Genomic DNA, 22641 nt, shown 5'->3' with positions numbered 1-22641 from the left:
TTTTGGTACATGACTCTTTTTGAATTATGGTTTTCTCAAGGTATATGCCCAGTAGTGGGATTGCTGTGTTGTATGGTAATTCTATTTTTAGTTTTTTAAGGACCCTCTATACTGTTCTCCATAGTGGCTGTATCAATTTACATTCCCACCAACAGTGCAAGAGGGTTCCCTTTTCTCCACACCATCTCCAGCATTTGTCATTTGTAGATTTTCTGATGATGCCCATTCTAACTAGTGTGAGGTGATACCTCACCGTACTTTTGATTTACATTTCTCTAATAGTGATGTTGAGCAGCTTTTCATGTGCTTCTTGCCCATCTGTCTGTCTTTTTTGGAGAAATATCTGTTTAGATCTTCTGCCCATTTTTTGATTGGGTTGTTTGTTTTTTTAATATTGAGCTGCATGAACTGTTTATATATTTTGGAGATTAATCCTTTGTCTATTGATTCATTTGCAGATATTTTCTCCCGCTTGTCTTTTCACCTTATTTATAGTTTCCTTTACTTTGCAAAAGTTTTTAAGTTTCCTTAGGTCCCATTTGTTTATTTTTGTTTTTATTTCCATTACTCTAAGAGGTGGGTCAAAAAAATTTTGCTGTGATTTATGTCAAAGAGTGTTCTTCCAGGCTTCCCTGGTGGCGCAGTGGTTGAGAGTCCACCTACCCAGGCAGGGGACACAGGTTCATGGCCCGGTCCGGGAAGATCCCACATGCCACAGAGCGGCTAGGCCCATGAGCCATGGCCACTGAGCCTGCGCGTCCGGAGCCTGTGCTCCGCAATGGGAGAGGCCACAACAGTGAGAGGCCCACGTACCGCAAAAAAAAAAAAAAAAAAAGAGTGTTTTCCTCTAAGAATTTTATAGTGTCCGGTCTTACATTTAGGTCTTTAATCCATTTTCAGTTTATTTTTGTGTATAGTGTTAGGAAGTGTTCTAATTTCATTTTTTTACACGTAGCAGTCCAATTTTCCCAGCACCACTTATTGAAGAGACTGTCTTTTCTCCATTGTATATCCTTGCCTCCTTTGTCATAGATTAGTTGACCATAGGTGCGTGGGTTTACCTCTGAGCTTTCTATCCTGTTCCATTGATCTGTATTTCTCTTTTTATGCCAGTACCATATTGTCTTGATTACTGTAGCTTTGTAGTATAGTCTGAAGTCAGGGAGTCTGATTCCTCCAGCTCCGTTTTTTTCCCTCAAGGTTGCTTTGGCTGTTCGGGGTCTTTTGTGTCTCCATACAAATTTTAAGATTTTTTTGTTCTAGTTCTGTAAAAAATGTCATTGGTAATTTGATAGGGATTGCATTCTATCTATAGATTGCTTTACCCATCTCCCTATTTTCAAAAGGGACCAATAAGGAAATTTTGCAAACCTCCCAATGGTATATAAGTTTTTGGTGGTATTAGAAATAATTGGACAATAAGAAATCTACTTTTATTAGCCCTCTACTTTTTAGTTTAGTTCATATGCCAGTTTCTTAAACTCTTTCTGAGATTCACACCCCGAAGTCTTGCTCATATTTTCCTGCTATTTGCTGTTTCCTTCTAAGTCCTTACCTGGCACTCTCTGCTTCCACTGCACAAAAGTTGTTTCAGCAACTCAAACATGCCGCACTGCCTCTTGTCTCTGGGCCTTTACATATGCTGTTTTCTCTTCTGGAAGATCACTCCTGCCTCCTGATTCCTTGGTTTTACTCCTATGCACTCTTCAGATCTCAACTCATCCATTGCTTACTCTAAGGAACCCTCCCTCACCCCAAGACAGGGTAGATGCCCTACTTATGTGTTTTAATGATATTCTCTACTTTTTATATACTATAAGTACTGTTTTGTTTATATTTATCCCACATTAGATGTATCCCCCATTGAGGGTGGAGATCTTGGTTACACCAATCACTTTTGCAACCTTAGCACCCTCTAGGTACACAAAGATTTATTGAATAAATAAATTTAGTCTATAATAACGTGACTCAATTTCAAATCTCACTGTAAAAATTTCTAGGAAAAGCATTCCAACCTTGATGAAATGATACCTTCTGTTTCTCTTCATTTGAAAATATTCTTAGTTAAGGGAAATATATGAAATGCACTATAATATGATTGGTTTAATCTAGAGGTAGAACTGAGCCAATATGTGCTGAAAGCAGTGTCTGCTAATTCCTCTTCTCAACTGTGTTATTTACCTTGCTGCTGCAATTTTAATTCCCGGCAGTTCAGGTTTTGAAAGTCCACACTGAAAATGTCTGTCCTCACAAAAAGTGTTTGAGGACAGTTGGGTCTTCTTGGTTCCTGGTGCTCCTGTGAGAACGAATTTTGGGTTAATTGAATTTTAATTTTTTCTTTTCTCAAAAGAAATATAGCACAGACAGTGACTACAGAGGCTTATTTTATGCCCTATGACTTTAGTACAATGTGTTATCTTGGTGGTTTGTTAAATCTATATATTTTCGTGCATTCTAATGTCAGGGTTGCTGGGTTAGTCCATTAGTTCAATCAAACATAGAAGTTATATGTGGTCAATGCTTTTGTCACTTTTCCCCATGTACATGGATTTTGAATGGTTAATAGTTTTTTTTGCATAAGAAGGGCTGAATGGGACCATTTTTCTAAACTACCTATTGAGGAAATTACACTAAAATGTCTCCCTCTCCCTTCTCTTCCTTCCTTTCCCCCCTCCTCTTTCCTCTCTCTCTGTCTTCCACATTTTATTCAAACCTAATCTCTTTCACTATAGGAAATTTTTATATTAACTCTAACTTGGAACATTCATGTTTCTAAAAGGATATCACTGTGCCAGAAATATTTCTCTGAAACTGAAGGACGTGGCATTGAAATGAAAGGCAGTTGAAAACAAGAGGAAGGAGGAAGGGCATGTAGTTAGGATTGGATATTTATCATGTGCCATTCTCTGCTCTTGCCTTTTCCCCCTAATAAAATAAAGGGGAAGAAAGGAGGATTGGAGAACGGAATGCTTTTGAACAGAAGGGGATGCATGCAGTTCAGCTGCATGTATCATGCTAGCCCTCTGGAGCAAGCTACACAGGAAATTTTGCAGCTTTATAGTGAAAACATATTTTTTGTTTCTGTGCTTTAATGTTCCTTTATAAAACAGTAGTTGACTTTCATAACTCATTGACAAATGTTTTTTCAAATCCCTATTAGATTACTTAATCTGGGCTTCTGCCATTTAACATTGGAGTTGCTCGCTCTTGTTTTACTACTCAGTGGACTGTGAAAATTGAACTGTTAATCTGTTAATGATTATAATAAATTAAAAACATATGAGGATCGCCTCATCCACATTTGAGCTGCAGGATGTAGTTACCTCCCTTGTGTGCAAAGCTATTATTTTTTGATACCTGTGGTTTTAAGGTCCTCCATTCTGGATCACTCAGAAGACCTGAAAGAGACTAATATGTTGATTCTTTAAATGATAAATTTCCTCTCTATGCTGTCGCTGCACTGCTTTATATTCTGTCATCAAAATGACAGTAATAATTTCAAGCACACTCCCAGCTGTGTTCCTCCAATCTACCATCTGGACTTGGCTAGGTTTACAACATGGCAAGTTGCTTATCAGCAAAGATACTCTGTATTTCAATATTTTCCTGTACCTATCCAATGGGAATATTGCCATACTTATCATTCCTTGCCTCCTTTGTTGGGAAAGGGAGATTTGAAGCTCTTTAGTTCTTCTTCCCAAGGTCCTTTCTTCATAAAAGCTCTGTAGGAAATTGTGTTTGGTGACCCGGAGAGTGTTGATATTTTTGCGTTAGCTAATGATAAAGTTAATTTCATTAGTCATAGGTTTGTTAAAAATATCTCCAACTTGGAGCAGCTACTGTTGCCATCACAAATAAACCTTAGAACTGCATTCTGCTCTAGAAAAGGAATAAACCCTATTAATGTAATTAATCTTTCCCATCTGTTGCTATAGCAGCAATAAAACAAATTAGTATGGAGTTGTTTTTAATGAAAAAGACTGATTATCTGATATGTCATGTTAAGACATGATCAGAATGTAAGTCTTTCCATCTTAAAAATCTTTTACAGTTTCAGTAGAATTAGAGTAACTAAGGCATTAAGAAAATCTGATAAATTTAAATAATTCATGCTTTTGAAGTTGATCAACCCTAAGACTTCAGGTACTAAAGGGTTTAAATGTGTTTCCAAAGCATTTTATGTGTAAAAACCTTTATATATAATTATTGTGATAGTGAATATTTTAAAACAGCCTAAATATTTCCAAATAGGAGATTGGTTAAGCTGTGGTAGGTCTTGAAATAAAATATTCTGAAGATACTTGAATACTGCATATGAAGACAGTGGGAAAATGGCAGGAGGTGAAATCTGATAGGTGAAAACGCAGTATAAAATAAATGTATATAGATCCAGTGTATTAAATATTAATTCAGTTAAAATGTTTATAGGAAAAATCTTGGCAGGAAATATGCCCCGTAATGCTTTTATCGTCTGAGTTTAGATTATTTTTCTTATCTCTACTCTTTCTCCTATAATTTAAAAAATTGTATTCTCTACTTTAAAATGGGGAAGAAAACTTACATCATAAACATCTACAAACTTTATTTAGATTTGTTTGAAACAGCTTACCATGACATAATTGTTTTGTTCATTCGTTAATTCACTGAGTATTTTTTGAGTACTTGCTAGGAATATTGTTCTAGTGCTGAGGGATTAGCAGTGCACAAACTAAAGCTCATGGGGTTTATAGTCTAATAAATATTAAACCTTAAGATGCTTAGAAGCATACCCTTAACTATTGTTTTAAATTCACGTCCTCACTGCCAACTTTGAAGGACATTTCTTGATTGGTAATTTTAAACGTTTTGAGAATTCCTATATATATTTTGTAGTCCAGCTTTTGTAGTAATATTTTTTATAGTCACATATTTTTAGCTTCTTGTTAATTGTACGTTAATTGAAATCATTCCATATACATTTCTAACAATTCTCTCAGCATTTATATTTAATGGTAGGGGCCAAAAAATGCATTATCAATTTTCTATTATTTTAACTCAGTAATTTCTTATTTGTACTTAATGAGGCCTTAGTCCTTCCCTAATGTTTATTTTGCTGTCTTTGAATTATGTGACTTTTTTTTTTAACATCTTTATTGGGGTATAATTGCTTTACAATGGTGTGTTTCTGCTTTATAACAAAGTGAATCAGTTATACATATACGTATGTTCCCATATCTCTTCCCTCTTGCGTCTCCCTCCCTCCCACCCTCCCTATCCCACCCCTCCAGGTGGTCACAAAGCACCGAGCCGATATCCCTGTGCTATGCGGCTGCTTCCCACTAGCTATCTACCTTACGTTTGGTAGTGTATATATGTCCATGACTCTCTCTCGCCCTGTCACAGCTCACCATTCCCCCTCCCCATATCCTCAAGTCTGTTCTCCAGTAGGTGTGTGTCTTTATTCCTGTCTTACCCCTAGGTTCTTCATGACATTTTTTTTTTCTTAAATTCCATATATATGTGTTAGCATACGGTATTTGTCTTTCTCTTTCTGACTTACTTCACTCTGTATGACAGACTCTAGGTCTATCCACCTCATTACAAATAGCTCAATTTTGTTTCTTTTTATGGCTGAGAAAAGGGAACACTCTTGCACTGCTGGTGGGAATGTGAATTGGTTCAGCCACTATGGAGAACAGTATGGAGGTTCCTTAAAAAACTGCAAATAGAACTACCATATGACCCAGCAATCCCACTACTGGGCATATACCCTGAGAAAACCAAAATTTAAAAAGAGTCATGTACCAAAATGTTCATTGCAGCTCTATTTACAATAGCCCGGAGATGGAAACAACCTAAGTGCCCATCATCAGATGAATGGATAAAGAAGATGTGGCACATATATACAATGGAATTTTGTGTGTGTGTGTGTGTGTGGTACGCAGGCCTCTCACTGTTGTGGCCTCTCCTGTTGCGGAGCACAGGCTCCGGACGCACAGGCTCAGCGGCCATGGCTCACAGGCCCAGCCACTCCCCGGCATGTGGGATCCTCCCGGACCGGGGCACAGACCCGTGTCCCCTGCATCGGCAGGCGGACTCTCAACCACTGCGCCACCAGGGAAGCCCGAATTATGTGACTTTTTAAATGGCTTTGTTTGTCCTTCCTTTGCTAACATAAACAAAGGCTGAGATGGAACACATTTTCTATAGTTCTCTCACTGTCTTCCCCTGTGCCTCACCCTGCACACACTGTCCCTCTCCCTGCCTCTCTCCTCTAGCCACAGTGAACTTGGGAGCCGGTTCAGTGCATGGACTCCGTGTACACTTTCGCTCTGGGCCTTGAACACTCAGAGTCCCTCTTACTTGGCTAACAACACCTATATATCCTGAAGTCTCAACTTTGATGTCATTTCTTTCAAGAAATTTCTCCTAACCTTCCCTAGGAGGTGAAGTATTTCTACTCTGTGCTTCTACAGAATGCCATGTTTTCTTTTTCCATAGACAACATTTATATGAGATTCTATTCACCTGGTTACATTAGATTGTAAGATCTATGAGAGAAGGCACATGTCTACCTTGTTTACCATTAAATAAATAATTGTTAAGTGAATGAGTGGTGATCTTTGTTAACATGAAAATAACTGCCCTGGGAGGCAGATGTTTAGTTTCTTAGTGGAATATTACATAATAATACCATATTAACTTTGAAACAAACAAGGTATCTGTTTAATATTTTTCTTTCCCTATTACCTTCTCTCTCTCTCATTTTTTGGTCTGTATTAGTTGTCATCAATCTCACAGAAGAAGTGAAGTGGATCAAGGTCAATACAGACATGACTGGCTATTATATTGTACATTATGCAGACAACAACTGGGAAGCACTGATCAAACAGTTGAAAATAAATCCTTTTGTCCTGAGTGACAAAGATCGAGCCAGCCTCATCAACAACATCTTTGAACTTGCAGGGTAGAGTATGCTTGTCTTGGGTCTTATTTTGTTTTGTTTTTAAATAAGTATTCTCGAGGAAAAGGACATTATAGAAAAGCAATTCAAAAGAACTAGCATGTATTGCCTGTTAGGTGTAATTCATTTTGGAGGATTGGGAAGATATAAGACATATTCCTTGCCTTCAGGGGCTTTATAGTCTATCTAGAAACATCAGCTACAAACTTATTGAACAGTTGTATAATAAGATTTAAAGAATATTTCAAGACTGTAGATACCAACAAGCAGGACACATATTTGCTGAATAAATTGATGTAGAAGTTCCGCGTTTGCTTTATTTCATGAGAGAATTCTTGTCAAGCCGCAGGTGGTTTCAGCATAAAGCTTGGTGCTCCCTCACTAGTTTGAGGGACACCTCTGAGAGCTGGAGCACCACTTAGCTCCCCAGCCATCCCACAAGTCACTGCAATGACTTACCTCTCCAGCCAGTCACTGCAATGGCAGTGACCCCGTGTATGAATATCCTCTGAATAGCAAGATTACTGGTTCAGGTTGTTAATGGGTCAGACACACAAGGAATATTCAAATGTGTTCCTTCTGACTGCTCTTGACCGTCCTGTTTTGGTTCATATTTTATGAAGTGACCTTACATCATCTCAGCCACCATTGTTGTGATTTCTGTAAAGTGGTTAATTTTTTAAATGTGCTCACCATAAATTCGCAGCAGACCTTGCCTTAGCAAGTTTGACAAATTCCCATACAAATAACAAATAAAACAGTTCTTTCTGATTCAAATCCTCTTTCTGCCACCTGCTCTCACCTGATAAATAAAAGTAAATAATACATAAATAAAATTAGCACTCTTCATCTTTTCTCACCTAAAATATTATAATCCTTTTCCTGAATCAGTAGTAATTTACAGGTGACTTATATAACAAAAGCTGAGCTATTGTTTATTTTTCCTGCGATGTGTCTTTAACCTTAAGTCACACACACGAACTAATCAAAGATAATCATATTTAGTCTAACTTTACAGAATACCACCCGAAGCTTAAAATTTAGGTCTTCAGGATCCCCCCACCCGCTATCTAGCCATTTGTCTCTCAGCATACTTGCAGTTCAGCTGCCTGTCTTGGCATATTTACTTTTTTGTTCTTTTACCCTTTAGCCTAGGCAAGGTGCCTCTTCAGAGAGCTTTTGATTTGATTGATTATCTTAGAAATGAGACCTATACTGCACCCATCACTGAAGCCCTGTTCCAGACAGAACTCATCTATAACCTTGAAGAACTGGGGCACATGGATCTGGCCTCAAAACTGGTGGTAAATCTGCCTTTTTGCCAAGTTCTCTTTGTTGCTTGCCTTTCCCGGTGTTATGCATGTTCTGTTCAGCACTAATAGACTGAAAAAGCAAACAGTTGAATTCCATTTTCTTCACTTAGTTGTGAAATCTTTACTTTGAATCAAAATGTCATTTCTTACCCTGATGAGTTGATAAAGGGTTAGCATGACATGATCTTGTCTGAATATCAAAATATAGACTTCTGACAAAATGGGGCCACATGAAAAGAAAACGTCTCTATTCAAATCTTGGTTTATTTTTATCTAATAAATGTTTGAAATAGGCCCTTCTGCAAAGTAGTGCTCCCCATTCATTTCCTAGTGGTCATTATAAAATGACAGTTATGTTTGTACTGAGAATATTCTGTTTTGGGAGTCCTCACTGATAACCGTCTTATGGATGGTGATGCTGGTGAACGTAAGTTTCTCTGCAAAGCACTAAAGGAGCCTTGGTATTGGAGACTGTTTTACCTTTTTTAAAACCAACTGCCTGATCTTAACAGTTGTTATTTTAGACACTTTCAGTATTAAATTGTTGACAGTGTCTTTAAAAGTTTGGGAAGGAGTGATGAATTCTTTGTCTTATCTAATTCTCTGAATCATATTCTGACAGCAAGGTTTGCTTTATAAACTAGTCAGGTTTTCCAAGGACCAGGCAAAAGGCAGCTTTCAGGAAAAAGAAGGAGGTGATGGGCCAGGAATTAGATTAAGTCTTTTAAGATTTTGGTGTCCTCACTGTTAAAAAGAAGGTGTTGGATTGCTTTTTTTTTTTTTTAATCCTCTTTTCTGCTGCTCTTTCTGTTACGCCGCACAACCCCTGTGATGACTTCTCTCATCACGTGCGAGATTCTCAGTGCGGGGAGGGAGCGCAGGACAGGGGGCCATATGGAGTTTGAAAAGCACCTTTCCTACAAGTTTCTGATCTGACCCCAAAGGAGCCACCCCCCCATCCCTACCCGTAAGTGAGATGCTTCAGTTAGGTGATTTCTGAGGCATCTTCTAGTTACTAAGATTTTTATCATTCTTCTATTTCATAAGGCTTTCAACTACCAGCCTTAATAAAAACCAGCACCTGCAATGTGACCTGGCCCATAGTGACACTCAATAAATGTTGAATGAATAAGTGAGTGAAACATACCAGAAACAAGTACATTTCGGTGCTTATTATATTCTGCACACCCTGCTTAGTGCTTAATGCAGATTACCTCATTTAATCCTCACACAATGCCAAGTAGATATTTCTACCCCCATTACATAGATGAGAAACTAAATAAATTCCCCAGAGTCACTTACCTAGTAAATGATAAAGCTGAGATTCAAACCCAGCTTACTTTCATTCCAGACCCTGCTCTTTGTGCTATATGGCTGTATTTTGTTTTAGCAATGTCATCTTTCAGAGGATACCCTTTTATTGGAAAAATCAAAGCCGTTTCTTGCTATCTTTTTTTCCCCTTTTTTAAACTGATATTTTAAATCAAAATAGTTTGAAGTCTTGTTAAAGTTCATGATGGCAGAAGCCACTCTTCTGCCTGCCTCTCTCCATTAACTCTGTTGAGGGCCTGGTGTCAGCCTTGATACTCAGGCTGTCCCTGTGCTGAGAACACAGATGCTGAACTCAGTTCAAGGAGTTAGATCTTTTGAATATTTTCCTACTGTGACACTCAGCTAACTCTGCATCTTCATCCCAAATGATGATTTCCAGTTTCCTGGGCAGGTACGTGTTTATTCAGAACATAGCAGAATATACATAACCCCAGTCCATGGGATTAGTGGTTAGAGGGCAAGGGCAGGAGGCTTAGTATGTGTTTGTAAGACCCTGACTGCTGGAGGTCTTCGTGCATTGATTGTTAGTTAAAAGTCATGTTAGCTTTAATTCAAGAGGGAGAAACTGTATCTTTAAAATTCTTATTCTAATCTTAGGGCATTCTAGTAGCATTAAAATTCTTAAAATATGAAATCTGACACACCATAGATGAGATTAGAATGGCAGACCTTAGATCCAATCTTCAAATAGTATTTGTAATTAAGACTGATGTCTAATTAATTTTTTAAGTCAGTGTCACCAGAGCATTGTGTACATTTATTGGTCACTGTGTTATTTAGGCTGCACAGACCCACATAACATATATTACCCGTATATCACATTTTGTGATGTCTGCTGTGGTGTGTGGTGGGTAGAGTCTGGAAGCACATTTGAGTTGTGTCAAATTGTTCACATCTGATGCTAAAATCTGATCTCAGTCATATTCCCGTCTCATCACTTATAACTCTGTCATTCTTTTACATATGAGGGCTTGGTGGGATAATCCTTTTGCAATAAAAGCTGACACTTCACTTTTAAGAAGCTCAGTTGACCCAAGAAAGAACTCCCTGGGAACATCAGTGTAAAATTAAAGCAGTAAATCAAAACGTAATATATAACATAAGTGTCAGCATCTTGCCCTGTGTTTTATTTTTAAAACCATTTTGTGTTATTGTTGTTGCATATTATTGCATGTACATAGCTTATATCACTCATCAATTTATTCCCTCTCCCTACCATCTTCACTTTACGAAATCAGAGGATTGAATTCTGTTGTTTAATGAGGTTAAATTTCAAAAAATTAATGCAGAACCAGGGAAAAACAGGTTTAATTTTATTTCTAAAAAGGAAAGATAATTTGAAGCACTTGCTGTGATTTATTAATATTAAAAATATAACCTGAATCACTTACAAAAAGATTTTATAATCCAAATTTTCTAAAAACAGAATTATTCTTTTTTAAGTACAATCTTTTACTCTTTTATGTTATCATTTGAAATATTTTTTTCAAATGATAAAAATGATCCAGCTTGCAGGACATTAGTTCCCCGACCAGGAATTGAACCAGGGCCGCCGTGGCAGTGAAAACGCCAAGTCCTAACCACTGGACCGCCAGGGAATTCCCCTGAGATATATTTAAAATCAACTGTTTGGGGACTTCCTCTTGACTCTTTGGTACAGGGTATAAGTAGTAAAGTTATACCCCGTAATTCCAATGGAGTAACTGCTCAGGAATTTAGCATCTTCAAGGGTCAGGTTTCCCATACTTCCAGTACTTTAAAGTTCTGTTTTTCCCCACTGGCTTCTTTGTTTTAGTAAACGCTTAAGGATCATTGCCATTTTTCTCCACTGAATTTTTTTTAATGGTATTGTAAGTATGGAACTTTTTTCTCTCTCTCTCTCTCTCATTCTTCCTTTGTTTCTTTTTGACAGTTATGAGTAGCTTTTAAATTTCTTTTCTGCATCCTAATGCTATCATGAAGCCATTGAGAAAGTCAGGACAGTGGAAGACAACATGTGCCAGTGCAGTCATGTGTACCCAGCAGGATCTCCTGCATTGCTTTTATGTTCCTTGCACTATCAGTCAGCATGGCAAGTATTTTTCCACTTCACATCTTCCCAATGACTGGCAAGCTTTGTTACTCACACGTTCCACAAGGTGTCCGTTCTCTATTTCATTGCTTTTGAAGCAAACAAACAAAAGGGAGTTTGAGGCCGTCGTCTTGTACAGATTCTTTTTTCCATTCTCATAGTCAGATCCACAAGAGACTTACTCAGAGAAGGTCTGGTGAGAAAATGGCCTCAGCAGCTTAAAACTCTCCAACTAGGATTCCTTTTAACTATTGACAGAGGCACTCTAGAAGAATATTATGCTCTGTGAGGAGCCTGAACTAATTTGGGGGTGTTAAGAGGTGTTGTATGTGGTCATCTGTGGCACTTGACTACTTGAGATGAGACATGGCAGTGATGGTGTTAGAGTACCAGTGGGAGGAGACCCTCCTGTGCCGAGAACCCTGTGGGCTGGGATGCCTCTAAATTGTTTTCGTTTTGAGTCTCCTTATTTGTAGCCATGAAGATTTTCTAAAAAAAATACCTATCAGCATTTTTATATTAGAATTTTTGTTCCTTTTAGTGACATTCATAAATGCATATTTTATATGGTGATTTTTTTAAATCCCCTGTGTCCTCACTCCTCCCCGCTGCACCACAGCTTGGAATATGGAAATAGTTCCATATACTATGAACAGCTTCCACACTTTTGTTCTGAGAAGAGATGAAAAAGAAATAAGATATCTGTTGGTTTCTTAATACCACAAGTATATATTTAAGAATGATATCTCATTCAGAAGTAATTATAACAATGGACTTAATAGTAGATGATTCCATTGAATAACTGTTAATTTTCTTAAGTGTGATAAGGTATTATGGTTACATAGGGGAATTGCATGCTGAAGTATTTATAAATGAAATATCATGATATCTATAACTTACTTTCATATAGTTGAGCTAAAACCAGAAAAATATGTGTGTATGTGTTGCTATACACAAATGTAAGAGTGTTAAAAAAAACAGTCAATCTAACATATGGATATCAATTTTATTATTCTTGCGGCTTTCCTGTAGGTTTGAAATTTTTTTAAATAAAAAGTTGGGGAAGGAGAAAAATAACTATAAACAACTATTCTTCCCTGCAGGCCTCATTTTCTTGCTAATTTGATTAGATTAATTTGTTATAGCATCAAACTAGATGATATTTTAAATATTCCTTTAACACTGGATTCAGAAACATTTAAGCGTCTACCCGTCAGTAAAGAAGTATATTTTTCTCTCCCTGCTGAATGGATTTATGGATTCTGAAGTCCACGAGGTCAGGAAGTTCCAGCTTCCTTCCAGCAGTGGTGATAGGTGATACTTTTTGGCAGGAAAATAACTTCTAGCTGAGTATACACAGAAGAAAGGTTCCCTACTGCACGGAAGTCATTAATTCTCTCTGTCTTATGTCATTAAGTCCACCTTGGCTATAGCAACCTTATTTATGGCCTTAGTTATTGAAGGGTTCTATCCCAGCTGTATGTGGATTTCATATGTCAGTTGATATTTAGTGAGTAATGCCTGTGTCCCCCTTTTTTTTCTCTTTGGTTGAGTGTTGGGAAAAAAGAGACCTAGTTGTCCTGATTTTTCTGGTTGTCCTAATTATGATCACTCTGTTACAATCCATTCTGTCTCCCTAGACCAAGGTATTTAAATTGCTTCAAAGGCAAATCCAACAGCAGACGTGGACTGATGAGGGCAGCCCATCTGTTCGGGAACTGCGATCAGCCTTGCTAGACTTTGCTTGCACCCACAGCCTGGAGAACTGCAGCACTGCCGCCATGAAGCTGTTTAACGACTGGGTGGCATCCAATGGAACTCAGAGGTGATGTGCGCGTCCACTCAAATGACCTCGCTTTCTCTTCTGTGCCCTACATCGTATACTGAAACCAGGACCTCTGCGTCCTGGGTCATAAATGTTATACAACAGTGCTGATGTAGGTGAACTCTATGTACCTGATTCTCAAGCACGACTGTTTGTGTGTGTGTGTGTGTGTGTGTGTGTGTGTGTGTGTGTGTGTGTGTGTGTGTGTGTGTGTGGTAAATTACATATAACATAAAGTTTAATATCTTAACAATTTTTAAGTGTACCGTTCAGTAGTGTAAGTATATTCACACTGTTGTGCAATAGATCTCCAGAATTATTTCATCTTGCAAAACTGAAACTCTTTACCCAAACAGCAGTTCCCCATTTTCCACCCACTCTGGCCCTTGACAGCCACCATTCTACCGTCTGTTTTAGGAGTTTTACTGCTCTAAATACCTCATATAAGTGAAATCATACAGTATGTGTCTTTTTGTGACTGGTTTATTTCACTTAACATAATGTCCTTAAGACTCATCCACGTTATAGCATATGTCAGAATTTCCTTTCTTTTTAAGGCTGAATAATCCATTGTATGTATGTACCACATTTTGTTCATCCATTCATCCATTGATAGACATTTGGGTTGCTTCCACCTTCTGGCCCTTGTGAATAATGCTGCTATGAACATAGGTGTACAAATACCTCTTTGAGACCCTGCTTCAGTTCTTTCATATATTGTATATACCTAGAAGTGGTATTGCTGGATCATATGGTAGTTTCATTTTTAATTTTATAAGAACCCCCATAATGTGTTCCATAGGGACTGCGCTATTTTACACTCCTACCAACAGTGCACAGGGGTTCCATTTTCTCCACATCCTCACAGATACTTATTCTCTGGGTTCTTGATGGCAGCTCTCCTAATGGGTGCGAGGCGTCAAACAAATCTCTTTTAGGAGTGAAACACAGCAGGTGGAGTTAGCAGTTAGTAGAAATGTTTTTGATGATGATTGGTCCTCTCCAGGTTCCTTACTGGGCATTATGGGAAAAGATTCAAGCATCAGGTGGGGTATTTGGGTAACCCGTTGAAGCCCTCTTCAGCTCTGAGATCTTAATAAGGCAGCAAACTGTGCTTCGACCCCTCTTCTCACCCCCTCCTGCTACATTTGCTGCTGTATTTCGACCATGGGACTTACCACACTGTATTATGATGTATATATTTACTGTTCTGTACTTGGTGATAGCCTGTGAGTTCCTGAGGGCAGAGACTGTGTCTCCTTCTTCTTCCCCTCCACAATGTCCAGCCAGTTGCTTGCCTGGTTCTTTGTGGGTACACAGTGAATAATTATTGTATTAAATTGAATTGATATTCTTTTAGTCACACCACTAAGAAAGTAGCAGCCACTGAATTAATCATTTTCTTGACAATTAATTGTACAGTAAAGACTGTTATTATTACCTCTCTGTACCCCAGAACACTACCACTAGTCAATTCCTTGCCTTTGTATTCAGGTGGGTTTTTTTTTTCTTGTTCTTCTCATATTTGACCACCTCTCTTACAGCCTACCCACTGATGTCATGACGACTGTGTTCAAGGTTGGAGCGAAAACTGAGAGAGGCTGGTCATTCCTCTTAAGCAAATATGCCTCTGTAGGCTCCGAAGCAGAGAAGAATAAAATACTTGAAGCTCTTGCCAGCTCAGAGGATGTACGGAAACTTTACTGGTATGAAACCACCCAAGGAATATGATCTATAGAAACCAGAAGCATAAAAGCACCATGCTCCTCCGGTGGGGATCCCCCTTTTCCTCCCTTTGCTCACAGGCCGGACCTGACTTGGACAGTATGGTGAGGAGCCTGCATGTGCAGGGCTTTGTCTCAGGGATCGGATCTGTACCCATAGGAGGCAGTGCTTTGCCCAGAAGAGACTGGAGATGCCAAGAGTCACAGCCCTGCTTTCTCCTTAAAAACGTCTTCATCCCCTTGGCGTGTTGTCTTTAATTCCACAGTTAGTGCTTCCTTCTTTTTGGTCAAGGCATTGTTCTGTCGCAGCTGTCATTTTGAAAATGCAGACACTTCAGAAAAAGGTACCATGTAAAAGCTGATAGGTTACACCTTCATGCGAGTTTGTCAGGCTTTTCCTTTTTAATTACTCAGCTGATGAAGACGTGAAAATGGAAGCTTCACATGGGGAAAGAAGGGCAGTGAGTAGGGCCTCCCGACAGGAAGAAGAGTCAGTGGCAGGGGAGAGGAGCTCTGAGTAGCCTAGAGAAATAGGAAGTATCTCGAAAGAAAGTCAGTGCCAGGAAGGGGTGGAGGGAGGCACTTGGGTCTCGTTGCTTCTCTTGTATAATTTTGCTCATATAAATCATAATAGTGTCCCAGAGATGTCTTCAGCACCTGCCCAGATCCACTTTCCAAAGGATACACTGTAAATGGTCATTTTCTTTAAAGTAGTAGCCAGCCTCTGACCCAAACAAATAGAGAAAAGGTTTTTGTTTTTAAATTAGTAATAATTTTGTTTTAGACTATTAACAACTGATAAATTTCCACAAGAAAGTATTTAAACTACCTAAGAAAATGGTGTAAAACGTGAAAGTATCTCTTGTTTGATCCTTTACTTCTGTTTTTATCCTCTCCTCTGTTAACAGTGTCAGTCCTGGTCTGAGTATTTATAGGTTTATACTATACCCAGTGTTTTGTGATGTTCTTTTTAGTGAATGATCAGTCTTTGAGATCTACCATAAAGCCTACTTCATTTTTTTATAGCTGTGTATTATTCCATAACATGGCTCTATCATAGTTTATTAATCCATCACATCTCAATGAGCATTTGGGTTTTTTCCCCTATTAAAAATACTGCTGCATTCTTTTAGGGGTATGTGTGTTTTCTGACTATAAGCAGATATTATCACATAGTAAATGCTTACATTCAAATGCCCAGCTTTAATATTTATTAGCTGTGTAACTGGGGCAGTTACATAACCTCAGCTTCTTAAACTGTAAAATGTGGATAGGTAGTAATGACCTATTTCAAGCATTGTTATTCAATAATTTAGAACATTATCTAGTACACATGAAGTATCAGTAAATTTATTGAGTGTATTCTGAAATGTATCTTCATTTTCATATGACAGCCCAGTTTTTTAAGAGTAATAAGATACCTCCCTATTCAAATGAAATAGTTTTTTAACAGAAAAAAATACTAGTCTTCAGAATTACAATAAATTCTACTAGAATTTATTTCCTAAATGTCCTTATTACATCAAGAGCTATTTATTACTATGTGACAGTACGTTAAACTGCTTATCTCATTGGTGAGTTTTTCCTCCATTTAAAAAAAAATGACAAGTTTTCACTCTATTAATGAATCTTAGACTAACCCCAAACTTATATCCCTTGCATTGCCACAGAGCTTTAATTAGGAGCCCAGTATTAATTTAAATTCAGTCATCACTTCATCATGAATAATTTTGGAAGCTAAATCTGCTTTGCTCTTCAGGTTAATGAAAAGTAGCCTCGATGGAGACACCATCCGAACACAAAAGCTGTCGTTTATCATTAGAACAGTGGGCCGGCATTTTCCTGGACACTTACTGGCGTGGGATTTTGTCAAAGAGAACTGGAGTAAGCTTGTACAGAAGTAAGTTTCTCGAAGAATCCCTAATTTTTAGTGTTCGCGGGCTCTGCATTTGAAAATAGTTCCCAGGGTTGTACTGGTTCACAAGAGTTACGTGTTGCTGTGAGAGGAAAAATGCTTCAGTTCTAGTTTAACTAAACACCCAGAAATCCGTAAACATAATTCCGTAATTCCATGGCAGGAGTCATGTAACAGTGGTGTTCCATGGAAGTTCCACTGGTGCTAATCAAGCCCAACCTTGCTCCCCGCTGGCTCACTTAGCTTGGCCTGGCCACGGACTCTTTCAGAATAGCTGTTTAGTTACATGTGTTGAAAATACCTCCTCACTACCAGGGGATTGGTTAGGAGCTCACACCCAGCTCAACAGCACATGTAGCTCATTTTTTCCTTTAAATCAATAATGACACCTTCTGGGTGTCTGTTGTGATTTTTGAGGAGAAAATGGGCCAAGAATTTCTCTGGAACTCCTTCTGCCCACTCTTTCCTCCCACTGGCAGAGGTGTGTATGGGATGACTCCTGATGTACTGAGCTGCCGTTCCCAGGGGCAGGACTCCTCTCTGCCTTGGGCATGTATAGCTTACATTAAGCATTTTCTTTGCACTCAGGTACTTTGCTTACCAGCAACTGACTTATTTTTTTGCTTTTCACCCTTATGTTTGTGTTGCTTCAGGTTCCATCTGGGGTCCTATACCATACAAAGTATTGTTGCTGGATCAACTCACCTGTTTTCAACAAAGGCACATTTATCTGAGGTTGGTTGTATAAAATGCTACTGGGGAGGTTGGGTATCCCTTTGCCCTCAGGCTGCTCAGTTTAAGTCAGATGGTGGCTTCTCATGCCAAATCCTGTCCCTTCTCTCTGTCTGCCTTCATCAGTGCTAATGATTCTGCATCTGGATTATTTCTAAAGGGTAGATATACAGCAATGAGGAAAAATCCTGATGCCATTCTCAACAATATTCCTTTGTCTCCCTAATACAAATGAGTTTTTTGAATTAAAATCAACATATGCCAAGTTTCTTTGTAAGTGGTGATTAAATTGTTTTTGAAGAATTCCATTCCAAGGGTAAAATTGGGCACCAGGCCTAACTTTAGACCCTACCTTATTTACTGTTATTTACTGTTACTCATCCTTGTGGGAGTACGGGGAATTCATTTTTAAAATTACTTCAGATTTCACCATACTTGATCAGGAACTCGATGTAAATACCTCAAATATTAAAATATAATATTTCTCATCTCTACTTCTCTTAAGACATCAGCACGGCCATCACTAACTTAAAGCTTATTTGAAAAGGATATTCAGAGTTACCTGAGAAATACCATCCTTTTCTTGTTTTGAAATACTTCTGTGTACAACTTACAGGTCCAGGCATTCTTTGAAAATCAGTCAGAGGCAACCTTTCGACTTCGTTGTGTCCAGGAGGCTTTGGAAGTCATTCAGCTGAACATCCAGTGGGTGGAAAAGAACCTTAAAACTCTGACGTTTTAGCTGTAGCATGCATACGTGCACCTCATTCGGTCACCCATTCAGACAGCTTGTTAACTTGGGCTCTGCTGCTTTTGCAAAAGCCAAGGTGAAACCAGGATCGCTGCTGAGTTGTTTGCACTCTTAGGAGTTATAGTTTGCTCAGGGCCCGTCTGTATTTTTCATCTGTCTTTTCTAAAATGTCTTTGGGCAGTGTGTAGTTATTTATTACCAAATTATATTCACCTACATGCCAACCATCTACAAAAACAATGGGTAATTTTCTACTTTGAAGATATTCAAATGGAGAAAAAATATCTGTTTTGGAATTCTGTTCTATCTCTCAGTATCTGGAAAGTGCTGACACCGTGAAATAAGGAAAGAGCTACCATAGGAGCCACCATCTTTGCAGGCTGCTGGTTTATTAGCCACTTGTTGCTTCTTGTTGAGAGATGTTATTTGAATGTGGTTCAAAGTTAGCTTCAAAAAGTATGGTAATGAAGTCGACGAAGCATGCAACTATACAGAACTGACCTCAAGTGTGCAGATCTACTTTGACTGGCGGTTTTGAATAATCCTTTATTTTCTGGAAGAAGTTTATAACTATTATATTTTTTTTCTGAAGAATAGCCAGGTGCTACAGAATTTTTAATTTTTTGTTGTATTGTAAAGCTAAATAACAAGGCCAAAAGATTAAAATTTCCAAATATTTAACACTTCCTTTTTCATCTTTCAGGAAAATATTTCAAACTGAGTTAACGTTAATTACAATTATTTTACTTATGAATTCCAGTATTCTCCAAACCTCTGTACACCTTTATCACTCCCTGCCATAGATACACCTTATGTTATAAATAAGTATTTCTACATTTATGGCAAGCATTTTTTTAATACTGATGTCTCTTATCCTGACTTTATTACTAAGAATACAATTCGTTTAAGTTGCTTTTTGGCATAATCATAGACACTTTCTCTGAATCATACCCGTTGGGTGGATTTTCATTTTATATGATAGAGTTGCATATTAGAAGCATATTTTAAAATAGGGCCTTTGAGAAATTGAACATTTTTATTTAAAGTTCACCACAGTACCTTAAAGGAATAAAGAGAATGTGGGTAGGAGTAACTTGATTTAGGTTTAATATGGTGGGCTTTGAATTTTTTCTACTGTCAGAACCAGTACTTTTCTTGAGTTGAAAAATCAAAGTTTTCTTTTGTAATGGCCAAACTAACAGATTATAAGGAATCGCCATGGAAGGAAAGAAAGAAGGAAAGAAGAAAGAGAGAGAGGAAAGCATCCAAAACTGTATGGCAGTCTTACTCCTTCTAAGGGAGGAATACCGTACTTGAATTTTTTGAGCTATGCAGACTTATACCTAGATTGTTGTGTTTCTTTGATTCTTAGGAGAAAAGCTTTCTTCGTAATAATTCTTGTACTTTATATTTTGCTTGAAAACATCTACATATATAAAGAGGATGTTAACCCATTTTTCACCTAAGATTTTCCCATGGAATTCCATCCTTTTTAATGTTATGCTATCCCATCTATATGGGGCTTCCAAAAACTAACTCTAAGTCAGGAATATAAGGTTAAATAATAGGTAGAACATGTAGTATAATAAGTATTATTGGAGCTTTTGAAGTTTTTTTTCCCCCAGAATTTTATTTCACCACTGTATTTCTGAGAACTCAAATAGATTGAAGCACAGCAGAATAGGATTCTGTCTTACATGAGCACATAGATCCATGACACAATTAAGTACTGTTTGACAAGTGTTATATTCATTGCAGAGAGACGGTCTACTTGAATTAATGAAAAGACACATCATACTCGATTACTATTATGATGTGCCTTCTTACTGTAGAAGAAAACAATGTATGCTTTGGAGGTCTGAAAGGCTATGAAAGTAGAAATCTAAGGAGTCCAGTTTGTTTATATCTAATCACTTGTTAATACCAAGTGACTAGACATAATTAAACTGAAGTAGTGTCAGCTGCCACCATAAGTTTGTGCCTTCCTCCATCTTGTTTTATATAAATCTCTTTAAGTGAAATTGTGTTGTTTGCCATTGTTTGGGTGTTCATGAACTTTCTTACTGTCACTGGTTCTACTTAATGCTAATGTCCTTTGCCTTTCGTGTTTTCATTTTACTGTACTTTAGCCACTGTAGGAACAAAGAGCGTCAGAAGAGTTCTGGGTATATAGAGGATATTGAGCCGTGTCAGTCTTACTGGGTACAGAAGAGAATCCTTTCTGAATATTGGAAAGAAAGAAACGAAAGTTAAGTGATGAGTTTGTTGGATTACGGATAGCCTGTTATTGAGTTGGATTTTAAAAGAGTCTACTCCATCTAAAGCACCTGGAATGATGCTCTGCGGTCAGATTGCTGAACATTCCCATAGTCCCCATGTATTTCGTGGGGCTGCAGGGAAGGTGTATGCATCTCAGGAGATGTGTCATCAGCAGGAACAGCAGTTCCTGGGCCGAGTTGGCAAAACAAGACCTGAATTTCGTAGGTATGATGTAGCTCTTCTTCTCCCTTTTGCCTTTGTTTTTTTTTTTTTTTTTTTTTTTTGAATTGGAATTAACTCTCTTTTTAAAGAGCTTTCTTCCTCCTTCTGCCCTCACACCCCCATTTGTACTTTAAAAAGCTTATGTAAATATATATATATTTATTTTTTTGCTGGGTTTTACTTTCTTTTATTTTGTGCTTCATTCTCCACATTGGCAAGTAAGTACCAAATGAAAGGTGGAAGTCCAAAAGTATGATAAACCTCCTCTTCTCCCTTTCCCTTATTGCCTGCATGGGCAATAGCTAATAGAATAATGGATTGATTTCTTTGAGTGGCTCTTTGGGGGTATATACTTTTTAAATGTACGTATGTGTTTTGAAATGTTTTTATATTCTTTCATTTTAATATAGTTTGTCCTGATGAAAAGTAAAATATTGTCCTGTGAAAATCTCTTCTACCCTTCCTATTTTTCCTGTATGGACAACAGCTACAGAGTAATTACTTGATTTCCCTTTTTGGAAGGAGATGGTAATAGTGGGAGAAGGGCAGAGTATGTTCTTTTTAAAATGTGTACAAATGTGTTTGCTGCTATTTTGTGGGTGTTTGATTTTGTATTTCCTTCATCCTTCTCATGGATAAGTAGATATCTAATGGACTGTGAAGGTCCAAAACTATGACAAATGTCCCATTTTCTCCTCTTCTTATTGCCTGTGTGGACATACTAACAGAGTAGTTGTAGTTTCTGTTGTTTTGATCTAATCTGTTCTTGAGGGCAGGGAGAGGAGAGGGTTGTATATTCTTCTTTCAAGTGTACATAAATGTTATGCTACTCTTTATATTTTTTTTAAATTTATTTTATTTATTTTTGGCTGCGTTGGGTCTTTGTTGCTGCACGCGGGCTTTCTCTAGCTGCGGTGAGTGGGGGCTACTCTTCGTTGCAGTGCACCGGCTTCTCATTGCGGTGGCTTCTCTTGTTGCAGAGCATGGGCTCTAGGCGCATGGGCTTCAGTAGTTGCAGCATGCAGGCTCAGTAGTTGTGGCACGAGGGCTCAGTAGTTGTGGCTCGCGGGCTCTAGAGCACAGGCTCAGTAGTTGTGGCGTATGGGCTTAGCTGCTCCACGGCATGTGGGATCTTCCTGGACCAGGGCTCGAACCCGTGTCCCCAGCATCAGCAGGCAGATTCTTAACCACTGCGCCACCCGGGAAGCCCTATGCTACTTTTTAATATTTCATTTTTATATGTGTTCCTTTGCATGAATGCATATATACTTAATGAAAACTGAGGTTCAGAGTATGACAAATCTCTTTTCCCTTTTCCTTATTGCCTCCTTGGGCAATAGCTAGAGTAGTAGTTTTTGTTTTGTGGGGTGGGAGAGAGTGGGGTATATACTTAATGTATATAAATAAATCTACTACTTTGTATTATAACTAATTCATTTCGTACTACCTCCTTTTCATAGGACATGAAATTACCTAATGAGACGTGGAGGTCCACATGTTTGACAGTCTCCTCTTGTCCCCTTCCCTTGTTGCTCATGTGGGCAGTGGCTAGTA

General features: G+C 38.1%; 1 protein-coding gene across 1 annotated transcript in view; it reads left to right on the top strand.

Annotated features, from left to right (window-relative positions):
* LNPEP (leucyl and cystinyl aminopeptidase) overlaps positions 1 to 22223 on the top strand; it is a 100697-nt gene extending 78474 nt beyond the window's left edge. Inside the window, exons 12-18 of the mRNA XM_082837355.1 lie at positions 6763 to 6946; positions 8094 to 8247; positions 13300 to 13484; positions 15029 to 15190; positions 16968 to 17108; positions 17777 to 17858; positions 18472 to 22223. Of these exons, the coding sequence (XP_082693481.1) occupies positions 6763 to 6946; positions 8094 to 8247; positions 13300 to 13484; positions 15029 to 15190; positions 16968 to 17108; positions 17777 to 17858; positions 18472 to 18597 (1034 nt within the window). The 3' untranslated portion in view covers positions 18598 to 22223. The remainder of the gene's footprint in view (positions 1 to 6762; positions 6947 to 8093; positions 8248 to 13299; positions 13485 to 15028; positions 15191 to 16967; positions 17109 to 17776; positions 17859 to 18471) is intronic.
* Positions 22224 to 22641: the final 418 nt, after the last annotated feature.

This window comes from Leucopleurus acutus (assembly GCF_964270905.1).
Source record: "Leucopleurus acutus genome assembly, chromosome: 3".
Taxonomy (NCBI): Eukaryota; Metazoa; Chordata; class Mammalia; order Artiodactyla; family Delphinidae; genus Leucopleurus; species Leucopleurus acutus.
This window is presented reverse-complemented; position numbering and strand designations above follow the sequence as displayed.